The sequence below is a fragment of the Euprymna scolopes genome, chromosome 33, assembly GCF_053919585.1.
Source record: "Euprymna scolopes isolate OS-2025 chromosome 33, ASM5391958v1, whole genome shotgun sequence".
In the NCBI taxonomy this organism is placed as follows: domain Eukaryota; kingdom Metazoa; phylum Mollusca; class Cephalopoda; order Sepiida; family Sepiolidae; genus Euprymna; species Euprymna scolopes.
The window spans coordinates 14,668,556-14,691,333 of record NC_136514.1 but is presented as its reverse complement, the minus strand read 5'-3'; the positions used below and the strand labels follow the sequence as shown (position 1 = coordinate 14,691,333).

Sequence of the window (22,778 nt, the reverse complement as noted above, 5' to 3'; positions counted from 1 at the left end):
TTCTTTATTCATACCAGCTGGATGATTGATAATGGTCAGGGATTCAAGCCTTTACGACTACGTGGTCTTCTTTTCCCCCATCCTTTGCCTCCTAGAATGTGGAATGACGAGAGGCAAAGACAACAGTTTACAAATATAGATTATTCTTTATTCATACCAGCTGGATGATTGAAAATGGTCAGGGATTCAAGCCTTTACGATTACGTGGTCTCCTTTCCCCCATCCTTTGCCTCCTAGAACGTGGAATGACGAGAGGCAAAGACAACAGTTTACAAATATAGATGATTCTTTATTCATACCAGCTGGATGATTGATAATGGTCAGGGATTCAAGCCTTTACGACTACGTGGTCTCCTTTTCCTCCATTCTTTGCCTCCTAGAATGTGGAATGACGAGAGGCAAAGACAACAGTTTACAAATATAGATTATTCTTTATTCATACCAGCTGGATGATTGAAAATGGTCAGGGATTCAAGCCTTTACGACTACGTGGTCTCCTTTCCCCCATCCTTCGCCTCCTAGAATGTGGAATGACGAGAGGCAAAGACAACAGTTTACAAATATAGATGATTCTTTATTCATACCAGCTGGATGATTGAAAATGGTCAGGGATTCAAGCCTTTACAACAACGTGGTCTCCTTTTCCCCCATCCTTCGACTCCTAGAATGTGGAATGACGACAGGCAAAGACACCAGTTTACAAATATAGATGATTCTTTATTCATACCAGCTGGATGATTGAAAATGGTCAGGGATTCAAGCCTTTACGATTACGTGGTCTCCTTTCCCCCCATCCTTCGCCTCCTAGAATGTGGAATGACGAGAGGCAAAGACAACAGTTTACAAATATAGATGATTCTTTATTCATACCAGCTGGATGATTGAAAATGGTCAGGGATTCAAGCCTTTACAACTACGTGGTCTCCTTTTCCCCCATCCTTCGACTCCTAGAATGTGGAATGACGACAGGCAAAGACACCAGTTTACAAATATAGATGATTCTTTATTCATACCAGCTGGATGATTGAAAATGGTCAGGGATTCAAGCCTTTACGACTACGTGGTCTCCTTTCCCCCATCCTTCGCCTCCTAGAATGTGGAATGACGAGAGGCAAAGACAACAGTTTACAAATATAGATGATTCTTTATTCATACCAGCTGGATGATTGAAAATGGTCAGGGATTCAAGCCTTTACAACTACGTGGTCTCCTTTTCCCCCATCCTTCGACTCCTAGAATGTGGAATGACGACAGGCAAAGACACCAGTTTACAAATATAGATGATTCTTTATTCATACCAGCTGGATGATTGAAAATGGTCAGGGATTCAAGCCTTTACGATTACGTGGTCTCCTTTCCCCCCATCCTTCGCCTCCTAGAATGTGGAATGACGAGAGGCAAAGACAACAGTTTACAAATATAGATGATTCTTTATTCATACCAGCTGAATGATTGAAAATGGTCAGGGATTCAAGCCTTTACAACTACGTGGTCTCCTTTTCCCCCATCCTTCGACTCCTAGAATGTGGAATGACGACAGGCAAAGACACCAGTTTACAAATATAGATGATTCTTTATTCATACCAGCTGGATGATTGAAAATGGTCAGGGATTCAAGCCTTTACGATTACGTGGTCTCCTTTACCCCCATCCTTCGCCTCCTAGAATGTGGAATGACGAGAGGCAAAGACAACAGTTTACAAATATAGATGATTCTTTATTCATACCAGCTGGATGATTCAAAATGGTCAGGGATTCAAGCCTTTATGACTACGTGGTCTCCTTTTCCTCCATCCTTCGCCTCCTTGAATGTGGAATGACGAGAGGCAAAAACAACAGTTTACAAATATAGATGATTCTTTATTGGTCAAGGATTCAAGCTTTTATGACTACGTGGTCTCCTTTTCCCCCCATCCTTTGCCTCCTAGAACGTGGAATGACGAGAGGCAAAGACAACAGTTTACAAATATAGATTATTCTTTATTCATACCAGCTGGATGATTGATAATGGTCAGGGATTCAAGCCTTTACGACTACGTGGTCTCCTTTTCCCCCATTCTTTTCCTCCTAGAATGTGGAATGACGAGAGGCAAAGACAACAGTTTACAAATATAGATGATTCTTTATTCATACCAGCTGGATGATTCAAAATGGTCAGGGATTCAAGCCTTTATGACTACGTGGTCTTCTTTTCCCCCATCCTTTGCCTCGTAGAATGTGGAATGACGAGAGGCAAAGACAACAGTTTACAAATATAGATGATTCTTTATTCTTACCAGCTGGATGATTGATAATGGTCAGGGATTCAAGCCTTTACGACTACGTGGTCTCCTTTCCCCCCATCCTTCGCCTCCTAGAATGTGGAATGACGAGAGGCAAAGACAACAGTTTACAAATATAGATGATTCTTTATTCTTACCAGCTGGATGATTGATAATGGTCAGGGATTCAAGCCTTTATGACTACGTGGTCTTCTTTTCCCCCATCCTTTGCCTCGTAGAATGTGGAATGACGAGAGGCAAAGACAACAGTTTAAAAATATAAATGATTCTTTATTCATACCAGCTGGATGATTGATAATGGTCAGGGATTCAAGCTTTTATGACTACGTGGTCTCCTTTTCCCCCATCCTTCGCCTCCTAGAATGTGGAATGACGAGAGGCAAAGACAACAGTTTACAAATATAGATGATTCTTTATTCATACCAGCTGAATGATTGAAAATGGTCAGGGATTCAAGCCTTTACAACTACGTGGTCTCCTTTTCCCCCATCCTTCGACTCCTAGAATGTGGAATGACGAGAGGCAAAGACAAGTTTACAAATATAGATGATTCTTTGTTCATACCAGCTGGATGATTGAAAATGGTCAGGGATTCAAGCTTTTACGACTACATGGTCTCCTTTTCCCCCATCCTTCGCCTCCTAGAATGTGGAATGACGAGAGGCAAAGACAACAGTTTACAAATATAGATGATTCTTTATTCATACCAGCTGGATGATTCAAAATGGTCAGGGATTCAAGCCTTTACGACTACGTGGTCTCCTTTCCCCCCCCATCCTTCGCCTCCTAGAATGTGGAATGACGAGAGGCAAAGACAACAGTTTACAAATATAGATGATTCTTTATTCATACCAGCTGGATGATTCAAAATGGTCAGGGATTCAAGCCTTTATAACTAAGTGGTCTCCTTTTCCCCCATCCTTCGACTCCTAGAATGTGGAATGACGAGAGGCAAAGACAAGTTTACAAATATAGATGATTCTTTATTCATACCAGCTGGATGATTGAAAATGGTCAGGGATTCAAGCATTTACGACTACATGGTCTCCTTTTCCCCCATCCTTCGCCTCCTAGAATGTGGAATGACGACAGGCAAAGACAACAGTTTACAAATATAGATGATTCTTTATTCATACCAGCTGGATGATTGAAAATGGTCAGGGATTCAAGCCTTTACGATTACGTGGTCTCCTTTCCCCCCATCCTTCGCCTCCTAGAATGTGGAATGACGAGAGGCAAAGACAACAGTTTACAAATATAGATGATTCTTTATTCATACCAGCTGGATGATTGAAAATGGTCAGGGATTCAAGCCTTTACGACTACGTGGTCTCCTTTCCCCCCCCCCATCCTTCGCCTCCTAGAATGTGGAATGACGAGAGGCAAAGACAACAGTTTACAAATATAGATGATTCTTTATTCATACCAGCTGGATGATTCAAAATGGTCAGGGATTCAAGCATTTACGACTACGTGGTCTCCTTTTCCTCCATCCTTCGCCTCCTTGAATGTGGAATGACGAGAGGCAAAGACAACAGTTTACAAATATAGATGATTCTTTATTGGTCAAGGATTCAAGCTGTTATGACTACGTGGTCTCCTTTTCCCCCCATCCTTCGCTTCCTAGAATGTGGAATGACGAGAGGCAAATACAACAGTTTACAAATATAGATGATTCTTTATTCATACCAGCTTGATGATTGAAAATTGTCAGGGATTCAAGCTTTTACAACTACGTGGTCTCCTTTCCCCCATCCTTCTCCTCCTAGAATGTGGAATGACGAGAGGCAAAGACAACAGTTTACAAATATAGATGATTCTTTATTCATACCAGCTGGATGATTGAAAATGGTCAGGGATTCAAGCCTTTACGACTACGTGGTCTCCTTTTCCCCCATCCTTCGCCTCCTAGAATGTGGAATGACGAGAGGCAAAGACAACAGTTTACAAATATAGATGATTCTTTGTTCATACCAGCTGGATGATTGAAAATGGTCAGGGATTCAAGCCTTTACGACTACGTGGTCTCCTTTTCCCCCATCCTTCGCCTCCTAGAATGTGGAATGACGAGAGGCAAAGACAACAGTTTACAAATATAGATGATTCTTTGTTCATACCAGCTGAATGATTGAAAATGGTCAGGGATTCAAGCTTTTATGACTACGTGGTCTCCTTTTCCCCCCATCCTTCGCTTCCTAGAATGTGGAATGACGAGAGGCAAATACAACAGTTTACAAATATAGATGATTCTTTATTCATACCAGCTTGATGATTGAAAATTGTCAGGGATTCAAGCTTTTACAACTACGTGGTCTCCTTTCCCCCATCCTTCTCCTCCTAGAATGTGGAATAACGAGAGGCAAAGACAACAGTTTACAAATATAGATGATTCTTTATTCATACCAGCTGGATGATTGAAAATGGTCAGGGATTCAAGCCTTTACGACTACGTGGTCTCCTTTTCCCCCATCCTTCGCCTCCTAGAATGTGGAATGACGAGAGGCAAAGACTACAGTTTACAAATATAGATGATTCTTTGTTCATACCAGCTGGATGATTGAAAATGGTCAGGGATTCAAGCCTTTACGACTACGTGGTCTCCTTCCCCCCCATCCTTCGCCTCCTAGAATGTGGAATGACGAGAGGCAAAGACAACAGTTTACAAATATAGATGATTCTTTATTCATACCAGCTGGATGATTGAAAATGGTCAGGGATTCAAGCCTTTATGACTACGTGGTCTCCTTTTCCCCCATCCTTCGCCTCCTAGAATGTGGAATGACGAGAGGCAAAGACAACAGTTTACAAATATAGATGATTCTTTATTCATACCAGCTGAATGATTGAAAATGGTCAGGGATTCAAGCTTTTATGACTACGTGGTCTCCTTTCCCCCCATCCTTCGCCTCCTAGAATGTGGAATGACGAGAGGCAAAGACAACAGTTTACAAATATAGATGATTCTTTATTCATACCAGCTGGATGATTGAAAATGGTCAGGGATTCATGCATCGTTCGCATTCTAGGCCCATCAGCTTTCACTAAGTCGCTCTCTGACTCCCGTCTGCTAACTGACTGTCTCTCTTCTAACTCCGAACCCTGCCTCAATATGTTGGGAATCTCCTTTCTTGATGACATCAAAGCATGTCTCGCCACGTGGAATTCATTCGCGTGGATTTTACCTATGTATGTCCAAACACGTTTTTAGCAAACAGAGAAATTCCTCAGCCACATTGTATCATTTAACCTAATTCTTAATCATTATTTCTAAACTGCACTGTTCATATGTAACTCTAACATAAATAATATTTAGTTATTTCCAAGAACAATGACAATCGTTCTACATTCCTAAGATTTCAATATGTATTCTTTTTTTTAACTTTTCCGGCTGGGTTCGATTCTAACCTTTTCCAAATATCCTTTTCAACTTATCTAGTTTGCTCTTTTAATTACTGGAGTCTGTCCCTTTTTACATAAAAAGAGGTCAAACACTTTCTTAAAAGAAAATCCTCCTCTATTCTGTCTTGCCTCTGTTCTCTTTTCGCCTCTTCCTCCAACAGATACACATTCTTGGATCTCTAGTCACGTGACACCTTCCCAAAGAAAGGGGATAGTAATATTTTGGTGCTTGTGCACCTTTGTTACCGCGCTATTTTTAAATAGTTTTTTTCAAGTTAAATTCAAGTTTCACAATATCTTTTTTAATTAAATTTTTGATGGAAACACAAAATAGTTAGACAACACCCTCCCCTCCTCATGTTAAGAATGGCTCTCAAAATAATAGCGTTATTATTCCAGCACGGTAACAAAAGTGCATTGGTATCATATTTGTTAAATCAGTTTGGAACATGGTTTTACAAAGAGCAGAGAAATATCAAATCAAAACACCTAGCTTAGTAAAAATATTGGATTTTTATATTAAAAGTGAGAATGTGTGTGTGTGTGTGTGTGTGTGTGTGTGTGTGTGTGTGTGTGTGTGTGTGAGGACACTTCTTAGCCTATAAACTGAACGAATTCTTTCATGTACAGACTTTAAAATTAGTATATATGATATTACGACACGTGGAAAATTTTTAAATCCGTTTTCATCCGGAAAAAAAACTGCTAAGGGGGTCAAAATTGAAAAATTGGTACGTGGAAGTCGAATTTTTATGCCTTCAACTCTTTCAAACATGACAGCTTCCTTATATTAAGTATGAGTTGATTCGAAAACATTCTTTTAAAGTCATGTTAAGCTGGTCTAATGGTTATCGTAATTGTCACTGTTTTTAGGTTTTGGTTTCGATCTCAGCTAGAGTATTTTTTTTTACTTATAAGACGTGAACTGTTTAGAAAAAGAAACAGAATACTCGAATTCACGAGTTTCAGTTTCTGTTCGTTTAATTTTTCATTTTTATTTTTTAAGGAATTAAACATTACGTTTAATTTCTGTTTATAATAAATAAAACCTCAGCATTAATTAAAATATAACTTTCATGCATATTTTACGACCGGGCAAAGCCAGGTATATCTTCTAGTAAGATTATAAAAGTGAAAAATTATGTTAGAACTTAAGTTAAAGTTACAGCTAGGTGTTAGGATATTGCGTTACGAATAGAAAGTTGATGGTGATATGTAGTAAATAAGCTGATTAAATCTTTCTTTTTTTCTGGATTGCAAGAGAAAGAGAGAGGGAGAGAGAGAGAGAGAGAGAGAGAGAGAGAGAGAGAGCAATCGTGATTTAGAAAGTTCCTCCCATTCCCTTATGGAAGAAGAGTTGAGGGATTACATAAACTTACATTTAACATCCTCCAGTTAATTCTAAACCAAATATAAAAAGAAAGAAGTTACCAGGAAATAGCTGCAAACATGATTCTAAAAGGTCATTAATAGTCACCTTGAGTTGAAGTAAATATCATATTAAATCCTTTGTCAGTTCTTGAGCCGTCCGAGTGGAATTTAAAATATAAGTATGGACCCGAAGAGATCATCGATGGCGGAAGAACTCGTCTGCAGAATTTCCCAAGAAGTGGTGAGTCTGCCGTAAGACCATCTCTGATCTGTAAAGACATAAGAAAAGGTTAAATCATATTGATATCAAGAGAATAAATAATTATTTCTTACATAAAATTACATAGTTTCATATGCACACATTTTTTTCTTTTTTGCTTCATTTTACTTCCGTCGATATTCTCAGAAATCAAGAGGCACTCTTCGTAGATCTAACACTTGATCTTTATATGAGATTTTTTTTTTTTTTTACATAGGCGTCACCAATTATCAAGGCCGATAGGCCACTCAAGGATAAGGGTTAAAGAGTGTACAGCAGTCAAAAGGAAAATATAGTAATCATTAGTGATGGAAGTTCGTTAAATTTATTAACTTAAGTGGAACGGCTTATCAGAAACTTGTCCATAGATATTCGAGTATTCCATTAAACTTCTACTTTACCTCTCAAACACCGAGTTCCTATTTACAATGCCTCCCCACGGAACAGGGTTAGACACCAGGGTCGCTTTTTTAACATGGGGAAAAGGAAAAGAAATGTCTCAGTCGTGAAGGATTTCTCCTCCACTAACAGAGAACAAGAAATTTAAGTGTAGTATCTGAAGAACATATATTCTACTTTGATCTTGGCCCGAAGGCCAAGAAGTCTGCTCTTAGGGCACTGAGTAAGCAAAGAAATTAAGGGTATAATTTTCCTTTCCTTAACTGACCATTTGACTTTGTTATGACTTTCTTGTGGTCTTTTTGTTTTACTGGATAACAGGACAATAATTCCTCACGTCTGGTGGAGTGTCCAGCTTTGTGCTATTACTTGAGGTAAAATCACTTGGAGAAGATGCAGCATTCCTCGTAAAAGCCAATGTGAGTTCGTCATACTGAGATCTTTTTTGGAATATTTAATCAGGGTTTACTTGGAGTGAAAAGTATCCTTATGACAAACACAACTAAAGAGAGACCTTAGACACTCGCGAATAGCATCTAGTAAACATTCAAATTCTCTTTATATATACATACATACATACATACATACATACATACATATGTGTGTGTGTGTTTTTGGCAACAAGTCATTTTTCGAGCACGTCTGATAAAACACGACAGAGTTATTCTTTTTTTCCATTAACATAGAGAAATAAACGGTAAGTTGGTCAACATCTTGAAATTTGGAATATTGACTTTTGTGTGTGTGTGGAACAGAGAGACAAGAGAGGCTATACCGAGGAACAGAGAGACAAGAGAGGTTATACCGAGGGACAAAGAGACAAGAGGGGCTATACCGAGGAACAAAGAGATAAGAGAGGCTAAACCGAGGAACAGAGAGACAAGAGAGGCTATACCGAGGAACAGAGAGACAAGAGAGGTTATACCGAGGGACAAAGAGACAAGAGGGGCTATACCGAGGAACAAAGAGATAAGAGAGGCTAAACCGAGGAACAGAGAGACAAGAGAGGCTATACCGATGAACAGAGAGACAAGAGAGGCTATACCGAGGAACAAAGAGACAAGAGAAGCTATACCGAGGAACAGAGAGACAAGAGAGGCTAAACCGAGGAACAGAGAGACAAGAGAGGCTATACCGAGGAACAGAGAGATAAGAGAGGCTATACCGAGGAACAGAGATAAGAGAGGCTATACCGAGGAACAGAGATAAGAGAGGCTATACCGAGGAACAGAGAGACAAGAGAGGCTATACCGAGGAACAGAGAGACAAGAGAGGCTATACCGAGGAACAGAGAGACAAGAGAGGCTATACCGAGGAACAGAGAGACAAGAAAAGGTATACCGAAAAAAACAGAGAGATAAGAGAGGCTATGCCGATGGAACAGAGAGACAAGAGAGACTATACCGAGGAACAGAGAGACAAGAGAGGCTATACCGAGAAACAGAGAGACAAGAGAGGCTATACCGAGGAACAGAGAGACAAGAGAGGCTATACCGAGGAACAGAGAGACAAGAGAGGCTATACCGAGGAACAGAGAGACAAGAGAGGCTATACCGATGAAAAGAGAGAAAAGAGAGGCTATACCCATGAAAAGAGAGACAAGAGAAGCTATACCGAGGAACAGATAGATCAGAGAGGCTATACCGAGGAACAGAGAGATAAGAGAGGCTATACCGAGGAACAGAGAGACAAGAGAGGCTGTACTGAGGAACAGAGAGACAAGAGAGGCTATACCGAGGAACAGAGAGACAAGAGAGGCTATACCGAGGAACAGAGAGAAAAGAGAGGCTATACCGAGGAACAGAGAGACAAGAGAGGCTATACCGAGGAACAGAGAGACAAGAGAGGCTATACCGAGGAACAGATAGATCAGAGAGGCTATACCGAGAAACAGAGAGACAAGAGAGGTTATACCGAGGAACAGAGAGACAAGAGAGGCTATACCGAGGAACAGAGAGACAAGAGAGGCTATACCGAGGAACAAAGAAACAAGAGGGGCTATACCAAGGAACAGAGAGATAAGAGAGGCTAAACCGAGGAACAGAAAGATAAGAGAGGCTATACCGAGGAACAGAGAGACAAGAGAGGCTATACCGAGGAACAGAGAGACAAGAGAGGCTATACCGAGGAAAAGAGAGAAAAGAGAGGCTATACCTATGAAAAGAGAGACAAGAGAAGCTATACCGAGGAACAGATAGATCAGAGAGGCTATACCGAGGAACAAAGAGATAAGAGAGGCTATACCGAGGAACAGAGACAAGAGAGGCTATACCGAGGAACAGAGAGACAAGAGAGGCTATACCGAGAAACAGAGAGACCAGAGAGGCTATACCGAGGAACAGAGAGATAAGAGAGGCTATACCGAGGAACAGAGAGACAAGAGAAGCTATACCGAGGAACAGAGAGATAAGACAGGCTATACCGAGGAACAGAGAGACAAGAGAGGCTATACCGAGGAACAGAGAGATAAGAGAGGCTATACCGAGGAACAGAGAGACAAGAGAGGCTATACCGAGGAACAGAGAGACAAGAGAGGTTATACCGAGGAACAGAGAGACAAGAGAGGTTATACCGAGGAACAGAGAGACAAGAGAGGCTACACCGAGGAACAGAGACAAGAGAGGTTATACCGAGAAACAGAGAGACCAGAGAGGCTATACCAAGGAACAGAGAGACAAGAGAGGCTATACCGAGGAACAAATAGATAAGAGAGGCTATACCGAGAAACAGAGAGACAAGAGAGGTTATACCGAGGAACAGAGAGACAAGAGAGGCTATACCGATGAAAAGAGAGAAAAGAGAGGCTATACCCATGAAAAGAGAGACAAGAGAGGCTATACCGAGGAACAGAGAGAAAAGCGAGGCTATACCGAGGAACAGAGAGACAAGAGAGGCTATACCAAGGAACAGAGAGACAAGAAAGGCTATACCGAGGAACAGAGAGACAAGAGAGGCTATACCGAGAAACAGAGAGACAAGAGAGGCTATACCGAGGAACAGAGAGATAAGAGAGGCTATACCGAGGAACAGAGAGACAAGAGAGGCTATGCCGAGGAACAGAGAGACAAGAGAGGCTATACCGAGGAACAGAGAGACAAGAGAGGCTATACCGAGGAACAAAGAAACAAGAGGGGCTATACCGAGGAACAGAGAGATAAGAGAGGCTATACCGAGGAACAGAGAGATGAGAGAGAGAGAGAGAGACAGAAACAGACGAGAGATAGAGAGAGAGACGAAAGGGTAGTTCATGAAAGAGAAAGACAAAAACTGGCTTTTTTCACACTTATAATATCTATAACAAATTATATTGTTTTACATGTTAATATAAATCAATAATTACCTCAAGATAATCATAGTTGCAAGTCCGATGGTCTTCCATTTGAAAAGTGGTGAACATGATGGAGATTCTTTGGCCAGGATCCATAATGATGGTCCACTGACAGGTCCGATAAATAGGATAGTTGTCTGGATATTTCGGACTCTTCAACAGACCATGGGACTTTCCGTGGATATCATAACCACATTCTTCAATTAATAAAGAGAGAAAGAAGGGGGGTCAATGAATGAATATTGTAAATACAAAACTTGATATAGATATTTGTAAAATTATAACGTGAACATTTTCAAATGTCTTTCTATTTCTTAATTTATCATACCTCAAAATCATTGTTTATTTGAAAGTCGGTAAAGTGATTCATATTAAATGATCGAACACGCAGTTTAATCCGAAAAATATAATTAAATACTGAATCTTCCCATTTAATAATATTTACAAAATCACATGTATAACTATCTATTAATTCCAATGTTCAGTTTACTAAAATTTAAAAAAAATAATGAAAAAAAAAAAAACTACTGCTAATAGCGGAAGTAACAGCCCATGGTAAGTTTCTCAATTTTTCCTGGTTTTTAAAGCCAAAACATACATTTTCACTTTTTATTTTTGTCAGTTAATAAGAATGGCGACTGGAAGAAAGTGTGCAAATATGATGTTCTTTTGTTTCCTTTGTGGTGAATACACACTTGCACTGAGACGCAATGATGTCATCAGCTTTGTGAAATGCATTTACCATGCATATTTTGGCGTGGAGCTTGGTAATCAAGACAAAAATTGGGCATCTCTTCTGGTTTGTAAAAGATGCACAGAGCATCTCTGTCGGTGGAGCAAGGACAGGCGAAATTCTAAGAACTTTGGCATTTCCATGATTTGGCGAGAGGCCTCAAACTATACAACCGATCGGTACTTCTGTACTATCACTATTATAAGAATAAACAGAAAAATATTGCATAACAAAAGAGTACCTCAATCTTCCGTCCTATTGCTCACAATGAAGAAATTTAACCTCCTACAAAATGCCACTCAGTTCAAGTTCAGAATTCCCCACTCCCCAATTTAGCCCTAAAAGTCCCCAGGGGACGTCAAATCCTGGTGAAAATGAACAAACGGTACAGTTTTAGTCCTTAACATATGTCGATTTGAGTTCTGAACGATGCAAAGAAAGAAATGACTAAATCCACCATTTGCCCCCCCCCTCCCCCATTTAGCCCCAAAAGTCCCCAAGGCCTTAACATATTTAAATTTGAGTTCATCACTATGCAAAACTGCTAAATAGACATACACAGAAAATTTTGGATGAATTTGGTAAAATAGTCCCAAAAATGGAGTGTTTTTATTAGCCCTAAAAGAGTCCCTGGGGAAAACCCAAGAGTTATCGTGAAGTATAGACAAACAAAATTATATAGAAATCAGTTAGTTACAACTTTTCAAAAAGTTTTATCAAAATCCAAAGCCTCAATTTTTTTCAATAAGCACAAAAGTGTCAATTTTAGTCATTTTAACCTGAAAGGCACCCCTACGGAGGGAGGGGGCAACCAGAGTTTTCCCGGAAAATCCGTTCTGTAACTTTTTTACTCATATCATGTTTAATGTTTGTGCAAAATTTCAAAAAATCCCAAGACGTTGTTATTGAGAAAAAGTATGTACAGACGAACGAACGAACAGACAAGGGTGAATTTACAGGTCCACCCTCCTTTTGTCGGGGGACCAATAATAATAATAATAATAATAATAATAATAATAATGCATTTTTGTTTTAATCTGTCATTTTTTTATCATTTTGTAGATAAAAAATCAACCAAATATATATGATTACTAGGTAAATTCGGTAAAACAATCTGCTATTACTAACCAGCAGAGCTTACCACTTTCAATCGAGGGAAGAGTTCACCAGGCATGTGGATGCAGGGTGATGATATATGGAAGTGAGACCTGGTCAATGAGGGTTGAAAACATGTGTTGTATGGAGGGAAATAATATGAGATGTATTATGAATCTTAAACATGTTTAGTTCTGATGAAATTCAGAGGAAGATAAAGCCTGAACATAAATCATTCCATCTGTGCTAGGTATTTTAGTCATATATATAAGTGACCGTGTCTTTCTGTGTGAGAAACGGTTTTTACCAAACTCCTCTGTCAATTTTTGGTCTACAGACTTGAAAATTGATACATAGGGGATTTGGACATGTGGGACAAATTTGATTTGGTTTTTATTCGGTAAAAGTAGCTGCTAGGGGGTCAAATTTATTTTTTTAAATTGGAACTTGGCAGGCTTAAGTCGACTAAACATGTTATTTGTATGCATGCGCAAATATACATTTGTAGGTTAAATAACTTTATATTTTTGAACTTTTTATAATGCAAATTTAGAAGACTTATGCAGCATCAAATGGATAGAAATAATATGAGATGTATTATGAATCTTAAACATGTTTAGTTCTGATGAATTCAGAGGAAGATCAAACCTCGGCAGAAGCAGGTACTTACGTGGTTCTTGAGATGTCCAGCTGACATTAAACCCTTCATAAGCAATAGACCGATCCGAATGGAACCACAATAGAATCCCACTTCCAGTACTGTTTATAATACCATTATTTGGTATATTATTCAAGTTACAGTATCGTCCAATACGATTACCGTATCTGTGTTCACTATCAATGACATCAAGCCAATCGTAATGACATTCAGTATGCAAATTGGTAAAATTTAGCTGAACCACCTGACAAAATAAAAAACATTAATGACTTATTTTTCATTGAAATGTAGAAATATTAGTTAAAATATATTAGGCAGGTAGGAGTCGTAAACAGGATGTATAGTAAACAGGGGGTCAAACCACCGGACAAAATAAAAAACATTAATGATTTATTTTTTATCTGAATACTTTTATACTTTTATATGAATCTCAAGTGGTTTTGTCACTTTGTAGAAATATTAGGTTTTTTTTTGTTTTTTTTTTTACATGGGGGTCACCACTTATCAAGGCCCAGAGGCCAATCGAGAATAATGGTTAATCGGTATGCATTAGTCATTGTGATTTTAGCATAGTAAACATTAGTGGGAATTTTACAACTTGGATTACTTAGGGGGACGGTTCAATAAGAATTTGTTCACATTGGACTTGAAGACAATCAGATTGTAGTCAGCTGGAAAGCAGGAAACGGAATAGAGTTCTACAGGAGAAAAGTTCTAAGAAAGAAGCTTTGTTCATGGAATCTACGTTTAGCTGTGGGCACAAATAAAGAGTGTAGGAAATTGTTGATAGTGGTTCTGGCTAGATGAGTGTTTTTCGTGAAAGTCTGGGGAGGGGGGGCATAGATTGAAGTTCAGATGAACACCTGCCATGAAAATAACGATAAAGCAGGGACAGGCTCGCTACGTCTCTTCGGTGGGAAAGAGGTTGCAGGGAAGAGAAAAAGGCATCCCCCACTAAGCTACGAAGTCTATTTTGAACTCTGTCAAGACATGATAAGCTGCTTCTAGCAGCTCCTGCCCAGATGTAGCAACAGTACTACATCGTTGGCCGAATCCGGCTTTTATATAGGTAGAGAATTGCATCAGGAGTGAGATATCTACTGAAGCGGTAGAAGGATCCCACCATTTTTCCAGCAACTTTGGCAACGGATTTGATATATGTATTCCATTTCAGATGGGGAGTAAAGATCCAGCCCAGAAGCTTGTCAAAACATAAAGCCTTCCCAAGACGAGAGCCATTCATTTTGATTGATGGCAGCTGGGCAACAGAGCGTTGATGATGTAAAGATAAAAGCTTAGTTTTAGATGCATTAAAAGTAACCAGCCACTTTTTCCCCCATTGTACCACGTGCTCAAGATCAGAAGAGAGACAGTCAGAAAGAACTTGGTCGTTTACAGTCTTTGAAGTGCTACCATACATGGTAGTGTCATCAGCATAAATGTCAACGAATGATCTAAGGATGTGGTTTGGAAGATCCTAGATGTAGATCAGGAAGAGAGTTGGACCCATGATGGACCCCTGAGGGACTCCAGGATTAATACTGAGAGTTTCTGATTTCTGCACATCAACCACTACTCTTAAGAACCTATCAGAGAGAAATGATTTCATATTTGAGAAGACATTTCCAGCTATACCATGACTGGAGATCTTGATATTAGGCAGAAAGGAGTCATAAACAGGATGTATTGTAAACAGGGTGTCAAATAATTAAACTGAGCACTTATAAATAAGTAACTATCTCTCTCTCTCTCTCTCTCTCTCTCTCTCTCTCTCTCTCTCTCTCTCTCTCTTATGTTTATTTTATATGAATATAAATCTGTTGAATATTAGCGAGTGTGTCAGTTTCTAGATATATTACTTAAAATATATTAGGCAGGAATAAGTTATAAACAGGATGCATTTTAGACAAGGCGTGATCAATATCAAGTAGGTGACATTTCAGAAAAAAGATCCTGCCATAGGCATACTTGCTGAGATATTAGGTGGATGTTATGTCGGATAAGAGATTGAGAGCAATTGATGTAAGAATTTGAGAGTCTTGACAGAAGCTTTGGATAGAGTAGACATATTTGTAAAATTGTCAAATGGCGTAATATAAGTAAGCCATGTGCTTATAAATAAGTGTCTCTCTCTTAGTTCCACTGTTTTTGCCTTTCAAGACGATCATTTTTCTTTTGTGGGAACGTGCTGAGTTGATCAATCGAATGTTAAGTAATTCAAGAAAAATGCAACTGACATTTTGATTGTGGCTTATCCTCAGTCTCGGAGAACACGGATGGACACTGATAATTCAGTTGAAAAAGAAAACGAATCATGACTGAAATTGAACTGTTGATTTGAAATTACTCAAATAAACAATGGTTAAGATGCAACAAATTGAGGCTAAATCTAGTGATGAAACAGATTTGATGTCAAACTGTAAGTATCACATAATAAACAGGATATATTTTAGATAGGGATCAGTAAAGATCAAGCGGGTGATCTTTAAGGAAACTAGCTTGGGAATGGAGTTGCTGACAATTTTAGAGGGAGTTACGTCAGATAAGAAACTGGGAGGAATAATTCAATGTGCACATGCTCCCACCAAAATGCTAATACCAACACGTCTTCTTGTTAACTAGATTTACGTATTACTGTCAGCAACCATTTGCATTGAACAAATCACATTTTTAAACCTGTCTGGCTGGTCGAGGGTGTATCTCTTGGCGAGTTAGGTTAGATAAGCAACTGGGTTGTAATAAAGTGGTTGGACAGTTTTAGATCGAGCCGTATTGAATGATTTATAATAATAAATCTGCGTGCTTATATGAATTCATGAAAATCTCAAAAGAAGTCGAATTTTATGATGAAGCAAATTTGATGTCATTTTATAAATTTGAATTATTCGCACTACAGTTCTCATCCCGAGTGTTATTTTCACAACGTTTCAGCCGATGCAATCTCTGACCTTCTTGCAGATCCATGATGTAACAGATAAAGTAATAGGTAAGATTTAGTTGTAATTGACACTTATAGGTTCAATACTCAGTGCGGACGATATTCAGAATATTATTGTGAATTACTTAAGACTTTCATCTGATGATGACTATCGGAATGAGAGTATGATGTCCTATGAATTAAATAAAGGGTTCCATTCGAGATTTCAGACTTTGGCAGAATGATTCCAGAGTTTGCCAAGAGACACCTGAAGAAGGCTGGAGGTTACATCGGCCGAAACTTTATAAAAATAACACTCAAGATGAGAAGAGTAGTCTGAATAATCTAAATAATATGAATTATTACCCTTGAGATAAAAAAGGACAAATCTTTCATTGTATAAAGCCTTCCTGCAATCAGATCTGTAAACGATGAAGCAATGGGCCACATACTGGTAACTGAATGCAGCGGACAAGTGTACTACCATGCATTCTGGAATAAATAATCCAGTATCAACATATTCCCTCTAAAATAGTAACATCAGGAAGTCTATTTGTAGACCAGATACATGTATTACTGTCAGCAACCATTTGCATTGAACAAAGTACAGTTTTAAAATTGTCAAGATATTCGAGGGTGTATCTCTTAGCATCATTTAGCAAGACGTTTGTTAGCAACTCTCCAGACACCTATCTAAATTAATGTGTTGCATACTGGGTGTTCATATTAGGGGGGGGGGGAATATTATATAGTGTATTTGAGTGTTCCGATTGGAGAGAGATACATAACGGGTATATATAAAGAGAGACAGGCACATTTTAATAGAGACTTGTAATACACAATGAGAGGGGGATAGAAGAAGAGATACATTTATACATTTGTGTGAATGTTCTATTAGAGATGATAATTATCAGTTCTTTTATCACATGAGGAGGAACAGACATTACTTATAATCGCTGAGGGAGACACATTCTTTAGATGATGCAGAGACACATTACTTAGATGTGTTCATACACAAAGTTCATTATACAGATGAGTGGGACACAAGTTCATATAAATACAAATTCACTTTACCTTTTTACTTTTTTGTAGAATAACACAACACAAGACGGCAGTTACAAAATGATAGCGTTCCTTTATTTCTTGACCGGTCAATGATTTCACATCAAGAAATTCAAAGTCTTACATAATTTCAACTTCTAACCTTTCGCTTCCAAAGGGAGATTCCTTCTGACCAATATCAGCTCTGTCTGTCCGACTGTCCGATCTTGTCTCGACTCTGTCTCGACGCTCTCTCTTTGTCTCACTAAAACTCCAACTATATTGAGAACTCTTCTCTTAACTATGACGTCGTTGCATGGCCCAGACGTACATCTTGATCCCATGCTTCCCGTGTTCGTTTTTTCCATGTCCAAGCATGTGCCCGACTCACGTGTCCTGAATTCACATGCATTGTTCACACATTTCTTCTTCTACACTATTTTTTCGACTAGCCTATTTTTCAATAATGTATAACATTTTCTATTGTTCGTTTTTAAATTCCTTATTTTAATTTCATTTTCATAAACAGAATTGAATCATCAAATTCCTTTTTCACAATAACATTTCTAAACAACGAATTCCTTTTCAACAAACATATCTGCTATTTATTTTAAACTCTCCTGAATCTTAATTCCAAACCTAGCTTCCCAGGTTCGAATTCTCGGACTATCCTATCTCATTCTTACTTATAAGAATAGGTGACCTGTTCTCGTAACAAATGTATAATGCAACTATGTTTAGAATTGTCACCATCAGCTATATTTTTTGCTCAGAACATGGACCGCCTGAAAACTGTTAAGGAAACTGCAGCCAATCAATTACCCTACATCACACACCTGTGCCAAATTCTGATTGGCTTGCTTCTTTGGGTTTAGATTCAGTCAAAAAAAGCCGGCGTCTAGGATCTGACAAATCTCAACAAAATTATCGACTATCTCGTCAACAAGCTTGAATATATATGTTTGAATATATTAAAAATTTGAAGCATGAAAAAATCTTTAAAGCTTCAAAAATTCATACTACAATCTTCTCATGGACCTTTGGTGCAACGGATTAAAAATTGTTTCATGTCTTTATGTCAACAGTGAGGGAGTCATATATAACAATAATCAAGATGGTAGAGAGTGTGTGTATTGGTATGTTAGCAATTCTTATGTGGGAACCATTAATTAAATATAATGAAGGTCGCCATTATATATATATATATATATATATATATATATATATATATATATATATACAGTGATGATCATATTTATTGGCACGGTAAAATAAAAGTTAAATTTTGTCTAATAAATTCTAAAAAAGGGATTAAATTAAAGAAAATAACAAAGTATATTATGTATTTTTAACTGGCCTTTCCGATGCAGCAATCGGATTTTAGAAAAAATAAATAACAAAGGAACAACAAACATATATATATAGCATAAGCACATTGACACACTGCTTCTCATCAGATTACCAAAGTTAAACAACGTTGAGCCTGGTTAGTGTCAGATGGATGACCATTTGGGAATTCTAGGTGCTATATGTGCTCTCCGTTTATCTCAGAATTGGTTTTCAGTCATCCTGAACATACACTTCACTTGCCACTAGTATTAACAATGTCGACTCAGGAGAGGTGTGGTTGGAGATTGCGCTCTTCCTGTCACAAAACTTTCATGCACATACACCCCTATGGTGGGTATCCATAGTCCGTCAAAGACTGAAGGAGCCTATATATATATATATATATATATATATATATATATATATATATATATATATATATATGATAAATAATCATTTTTAATACCTACAGACACCTAGTGTTTCATCGTTCTGGAATTATAAATGCAGGAATTTACGATTACCACTGGTCATGGGATTCGAACCCTACAATGAAGACATCTCTGTCTCCATTCGCAAGGAACATAACCACAAAGCCTCCTGTCAACCGCAATGATATTCAAGTGAATTTAAACATTTATAACGGCATAAACATTATTAAATGTCGATCTATAATGATCGAGTTATTGGAGGTCACGGTTTTGCACATAGGCCAGCTGACCGACTTTTCATTTGCAAACAGTGCTCAACAGTTAAGAAACATGTTTCTTAAAGAGGCAGAAATAATTATAATTATAATAAGCATTTTTGATACCCACAGACACTAGTTTTTCATTCTTTCAGTATATATATATATATATATATATATATATATATATATATATATCCAAGTTTGAGATATTCAAAAGTAGTAACTAATAAACCTAACAAGGTTGTCAGATAGTGTTCAATAACAAGAGAAAAATATATTTTTATTTATTTATTAAAAGGTAAACACTTACATTTGGTCGCTACAGACAGCCATCTGTTTCAGTCAATTATACTTCATCAGGTGCCCCTGAACCATCATTAGCGTCAGATGGTTCAGGGTCGCCTGATGAAGTACCATTGACTGAAACAGATGGCTGTTTGTAGCGACCAAATGTGTTTACCTTTTAATAATATATATATATATATATATATATATATATATATATATATATATATATATATATATATATATATATGAATGAGGACTAATCAGTGTTGTAAGGATAGTCTAAAGCATATGAAGGCTTGGCCATCTGATTCTAAACTGTGTTCTCTAGTTAAGGGGACCATGTTACATTTCAAATCCATGCATATATCTGTCTGGTAGATGTATCAGCCCAGATGTGGCAACAATGCTCCATGCATTAGTGAATTGCGGCCTTGTAAAGATATACTATTTTCTAGATAGAGAGAGAGTCCACCTTCTTTGCAGCAGCCTTGGCAATGTCCTCAATGTATTTACTCCAATTCATATTGTCGTTTGGATGAAGCGCTTTGAGGTAGCAGATTGTTTGTCATGGCAATCAATGTATGAGTTTGAAGGATGATCTATCAGTTATGGTTCTATTTGTCTTTTCAAGCAGTGTTTTATTTTTCAGAGAAGACTTTTTTTAGTTGTTAAAGGAAAGAAGTTTTAATAGCATTTAACGTTACCATCCATTTATGGCCCCATTCCTGAAAGTCGTTTTCTAAGGTTTACACCATTGCTTTGTGTATGCGTACATTCGTTTTCCCCCTCATCTCTGTTATAGAGTGTGGTGCCATCAGCAAATATACCCATCTCGAATGCAATTTTATCATTATCAAGAATAATAAAGGTCCAAGGATCTCCTCCTGAGGCACACCTGTATTAATATTATGTTGTTTAGATACACAGCCATCGGGGACAACCTGGATTTTTCTCTTGTCCAAGAAGGATCCGATTATATTGAGTATTTGTCCAGAATAGGATTAATTTTCATGAGAATCCCTTTATGTCAGACTTTGTCAAGAGCTTTGGAAATATCAAGGGCTACAGCCCCGACTTCCCCGACCTTATCCAGTGCATGGTATATGTTTAGTAGAAGGGGCTTACCTAACTCCATCGTGTGGTAAAAAAAAACCTTTAGTATTTACAAGGTGATGGGCTAGCGCTTGATTGCTAAAATCATTGAGGCATTAATCAAAGAGGAGAGGAGACTGAAGAGTCAATAATTAAAAGAGTCAGTTCTTTTGCCAGAATTCTTGAATGCTGGTTCCACAGAGGCAATTTTCTATCAGGGAAGCAAGATGCAACTAGTCATTTGTGGAAGAGCTTGAAGACGACACAGGCTAGCTCAGGAGAGCATTTTTTAATTAGTATATCAGAGATGAGATCCACATACCTTGGAGATGTCTAGGTTTTTATGGTATCACGGACATGAGAAGGAGTGGTTTTCATGTCTATAAGTGTGACTCTTGTCTGCAAAGGGAAATTTAGAAGGCAGTGGTTTTGAGTGTCAAAGGTGGAATTGGAGGCGAACTACTAGGCAAGCAGATCGGCCTTCTTAGTTACCGTGCAAGCAACCTCATGTTTGTTGGATAGTGGGGTAATTGTTGATTGTCCATTATGAGTTTCTGGTTTCTGTACCTCAGTACGTTTCCTGGTCATTTCGATATGTCTTCCCTTGGTTGCTGATATTTCACTCTTCTAATTATTTCTAGCTTCTCTTAGTACTTGACTTATGGCAAACAAATTGATGGAAAGCATGCTGCCCTTTGCACAATGGCAGCTGCACAAGTTGAAGTCAATCATTGGGAGAGTGGGGCTTGTTATCGTACTTTTGTGTGGGAACATGTGCTTTAATGTTTGCTTTGCACAATACACTATTGTAGTTAGGAATAGATCTGGAAGTGAGGCTTGCTAATCTTCACAATCTAGGATGTAGGTTGGGAACGTCACTGGTCGTGAAAGGCAATGATCTATAGAAAAATTATGTGTGCTGCTACCAGCTGCATCAAACTCAAAAACCAAGCTAACTTCTTTGATGGACATTAAAACCACTTAATACATGAATCTGGAGATTAGTATTTTTTTTTTATTATTACATTTTCACCCCAAACAAGGCACATTGCCACTTTGGTGTAGGGGGCTACTATCAGGGGAAACATCTACTGGGGTACTATGTAGGGATTAGGGCAGCGAGATGTTGGTTCACGTTGCACTTGAACTTCTGCATGTCAGTACAGTTGGGGAAGCAGTGACCTGGAATGGAATTCCAAAGTCTAGCAGTTCTGGGAAGAAACTACTGGAGTAGAGAGATCTTTTACATCTAGGGATCTCTACAGTGTGGGGGTGGGATTTTGCAGCTTGTCAGGTCTGTCGAGGGTGTTCACGTCGTGGGGGCAAAAGTGCTTGCAGTTCTTCAGAGCATTCACCATTATAATACTTGTAGAACAGGCAGAGTGATACAACGTTTCGACGATGGGACAGAGGCTGAAGTTTAGATGCCAGTTTAGAGCCTATCAGATTTGCGACTCTCTTTTGAACCCTGTCAAGGAGCGAGAGACTAGTAGCCGATGCACCAGCCCAAATATGACAGCAATACTCCATACATGGGCGAATAGTGGCCTTATAGAGGTACAGGATACTTTCGGGTGTTAGAAGTTTTCTAGCACGGTAGAGAGAGCCCACCTTCCTTGCAGCGGCCCTGGCAATGCCCTCGATGTAATTGTTCCAACTCATGTTTCCTGTGAACGTTAGGCCAAGGAGCTTGAGAGACGTACTCTCAGATAAAGAGTCGTTGGCCATTGCTATAGGTGGTAGAGAAGGTTTCTTGTAATTATTGAATGAAACCAGTTTTGTCTTGGTGGCATTGAACGTTACCATCCATTTTTGTTCTCATTCCACTACTGATTGGAGGTCATCCTCTAGTGTTTCTGCCATTACTTTAGATATATGTTCATTTGTTTTCCTGTC

The 22,778-nt window shown here is 38.5% G+C and overlaps 1 protein-coding gene across 1 annotated transcript in view; it reads right to left on the bottom strand.

The window, feature by feature from the left end:
• LOC145258153 (cubilin-like) overlaps positions 1 to 22,778 on the bottom strand; it is a 409,766-nt gene that overhangs the window by 302,319 nt on the left and 84,669 nt on the right. The window contains exons 17-19 of the mRNA XM_080115944.1: positions 13,537 to 13,768; positions 11,051 to 11,235; positions 7,159 to 7,321 (exon numbers count right to left, since the gene is read on the bottom strand). Of these exons, the coding sequence (XP_079972070.1) occupies positions 7,159 to 7,321; positions 11,051 to 11,235; positions 13,537 to 13,768 (580 nt within the window). The remainder of the gene's footprint in view (positions 1 to 7,158; positions 7,322 to 11,050; positions 11,236 to 13,536; positions 13,769 to 22,778) is intronic.